The sequence below is a fragment of the Bombyx mori genome, chromosome 9 (genome assembly GCF_030269925.1).
Source record: "Bombyx mori chromosome 9, ASM3026992v2".
Classification (NCBI taxonomy): domain Eukaryota; kingdom Metazoa; phylum Arthropoda; class Insecta; order Lepidoptera; family Bombycidae; genus Bombyx; species Bombyx mori.
Genome location: NC_085115.1, coordinates 14,674,296 through 14,677,580, shown reverse-complemented (window position 1 = coordinate 14,677,580; position 3,285 = coordinate 14,674,296). Strand labels below are relative to the sequence as shown.

Genomic DNA, 3,285 nt, shown 5'->3' with positions numbered 1-3,285 from the left:
GTCGATAATCCTCAGTGCTGAGGGTCGTGGCCTCCTCTAATAACTTTCTCCTGCATCATCTTGCGCCATTCCTGCCTGTCCTCGGCTGTGTGGATAGCAACGTGGACTGAGGTATTGAGAGTGGAGCGTATTTGGTCCGACCAGCGCATTGGATTTCTGCCTCTGTGCCTTCTCCCGCATACCTTGTCTGTCACCAGCAGCTTCTCCAGATTGTCACCTCTCTTTCTGGCGATATGTCCGAAAAACTCGAAACTCCTCCGCGCGCATGTAGTGCTGAGGCGCATTGGAATCTTGAGCTCGGTAAGAATGGATTTGTTGGTTCTGTGTTCTGTCCAATGAATCCCGAGCATTTTCCTCCAGCACCACATCTCAAACGCGTCGATGCGTTGGTGGTCGGCTTTCTTGAGGGTCCAAGTCTCTGCGCCGTAGAGAAAAATGGAAAAGACGAGGGAGGTGACGAGCTGCTTTTTGGTATTTCTCGAAGACTTATGTAAGCTAGTACAATAAGAATGTTTAAAGTTTCAATAAAGTTCGAATAAAAGACAATCATGTGCCGCGTAAATATGAAATTGTTTCACAAATTTTATTAAAAGTTGCTATGAAAAACAAAGAGAAAGATTACATTTCGAAGCTCTCATTTTCGTGACCTGACACAACATTTTTCGGTCGACTTAAACAAGGCATTTCCCACAGGTTGATGTTCCTTGAGAGTTCTTCGGCTTCATTGAACGTTTGCGGTATATCCTTCTTCGTGGTCTCCGGTAACGCGAAGGCAATGAAGGCTCCGAATGCAGCGATAGCGGCAATTATCACAAACGGCAGCCAACTTATATAAATTTGAAGATACACAATGTAAGGAGAGAGAGCCGTACCTATGTACCCGCAAATGTGGACGACAGATGCCCCAGAGCCCCTGACTTGCGTAGGAAGTACTTCTGCAGTCCATTGCATGGTTGCATTGTATGAAATGTTCACGAAGAACCTAGCGAGCACCGTACACATCACAGAAGGTACACCACTGCCAACAAATACAGTTAACAATGTGAAGACGCTGCAGAGCATCATGCAGCCGATCGTCACCCACTTACGTCCCATCCAATCCATAATAAAAGCTACAACACACATCGATGGAAGTTCGGTAAAGGAGATCACGGAGAATGATATGAAGAAATCGAAGCCCAGCTGTCCAGTACTTCTTACTAAAGCGTCGAAGATGATCGTGCAACAGGTGAACTCCAAACACATCAAAATAAACGTTCTTCTAATTGGCGGTCTTTTAAATATTTCTAAACAGCTATGAGATTCTTCTTTCGTCTCTTTCGAGACTGTACACTTGAATCGTTCAATGATCTTGGGCGGTATTTCTTTCTTATTAATTCGGCTGATCGTTAAAATTTTATTTATAGCCTCTTCTACACGCCCCATAGAGAGCAACCATCGAGGACTTTCAGGTATGCAACACGGTGCTAACACAGCTAATAATAATGGCGCACTAGTCACTATGGATATAGTTTTCCAATGTCCACATGCCAAACTGATCCATGGCATTGCTATAGTGAAACTAGTGTAAAATAAAGCAAATGCCATATTGGCCACCATCGTTTTGTATTTAGGAGTCACATACTCCAACAATATTAAGTATGCCATCATCATGCAATTGTCATATGCCATACCTGCTATGAATCGGTATATTGAGAATTCGGTGAAGTTTCTTGCAAACGTGGTCAGTATTCCTCCTAAACATCCAATTAAGGTGCTGTAAACAGCTGCTGGCAGTCTACCGTACCGATCAGCTACCCAACCAATCAGAAATCCTCCAATAATGGACCCCACAAAGAAAAGAGCTTGTGCCGTGGCTTGGTAACTGCCTCTGTCACATATCCAATCCATTTCACTTGTTATTGTTGGGTAAGGTATTTCGGTCTTGTTGAACTCCCACCCGTGTTCACAAGCCTTTGTTGGCCATGTTGAATTAGGTATTTGTCCAGCTATTAATACCTCATCCCAGTTCGCATCATAGACCTGGCAATGTGAATATCCGAATTTTGTCGAATCGTCTATCGGAATAGCCAATGTTCTCCGTTCTGTGTCAGTCAAGTTTGCCAGTTCAGGAACCCAGCACCAGTGGTTCGGAGAGGGTTCAGTGATGAACATTTGACTATAGTAGACGAAAACACCGAACAAGAAAAACGGAGAGGTTGCGAAAAACAATAAAATTTGGTAAATACCGAATTCCCCAGCGGCTATCAATAGTTCATCAAAGTTTATCTGCTTGACCGCTCCTTCTGTTGGCTTTTCTAGTTCAATACGTTTTTCACGGTCAAATTTGTTTTCTATCTTCATCGTGTCCATGGCCATTTCCGTATTAATTTCTATTAATGTTATTGTTACTGTTGTTTATTCTACAATTAATGGCATTAAAATGATTACGATTCATTTCAAACAGGTCTTTTATAATTTTCTGTAAGCGTCAGAGATAATGTTCTAAAATGGCAAATGTTATTTGTTTGTTAAACGATTTGTGTGTTTATTATGACGTTTGTACATAATATCATTTTAAGATTAAGTTATTTTCCAGACGAACTGTTTGAGATGACTTTAAATAGAATTATGAGCTAAAGAAATTTCATAATATGTATATTTTTTAATAAATAATACTTTACTTGATGTTGTTATCTACAAACTTTGCTACAAAATCAACGACTGCTAGGCTAGGATTTGCTGTTCCAATATATTTTACATATAAAATTATACCTATAATATCTAATATAAATAATTATATTTAAAATAATATTTGGAATGGATGGATTGCGTTTGGTCTTAGATCCTTAACCGAAACAGATGGGCGAACTCCAGGGCTCAGCTAGGAGGGGAAAGCTTACTAACAACTGTTCAATTAATTAATCAATTCAGTCTCCGGAGAAGGCTTGACAGCTACGCGATGACCTACCTCAATCCGAGGGCATCTACTATTGAATCGCGATTCGTTTAGAAGATCTCACAAGATGCCGATTCTTTGGTAAACTCAACGTACATAATACTTAACGAGTAAACATATTGTAGATTGCGGAATCATGCACATACTTGTATTGTAAATACGTACACCCTGCCACAGAATATCAAAGGTACTGACTCCAGCATACATACGATTGAATAAGAGTTCCGGTGTAAAGTAGTGAGATAAATTTAAAATATACCAAACAAGCCAATATTTTCGTAACCTCCAATGGAACCTAAAATAAAAGTAGTGGAATCGGGATTGTTTTTATTTATTTATTTATTGCT

General features: G+C 40.2%; 1 protein-coding gene across 1 annotated transcript; it reads right to left on the bottom strand.

Annotated features, from left to right (window-relative positions):
- Positions 1-549: 549 nt before the first annotated feature.
- Positions 550-2,504, bottom strand: LOC101737315 (carcinine transporter). The gene has a single exon (XM_004931199.5). It carries the CDS (start codon positions 2,356-2,358, stop codon positions 619-621), a length of 1,740 nt encoding a protein of 579 aa, XP_004931256.1. The 5' UTR covers positions 2,359-2,504; the 3' UTR covers positions 550-618.
- Between the last annotated feature and the right edge of the window lie 781 nt (positions 2,505-3,285).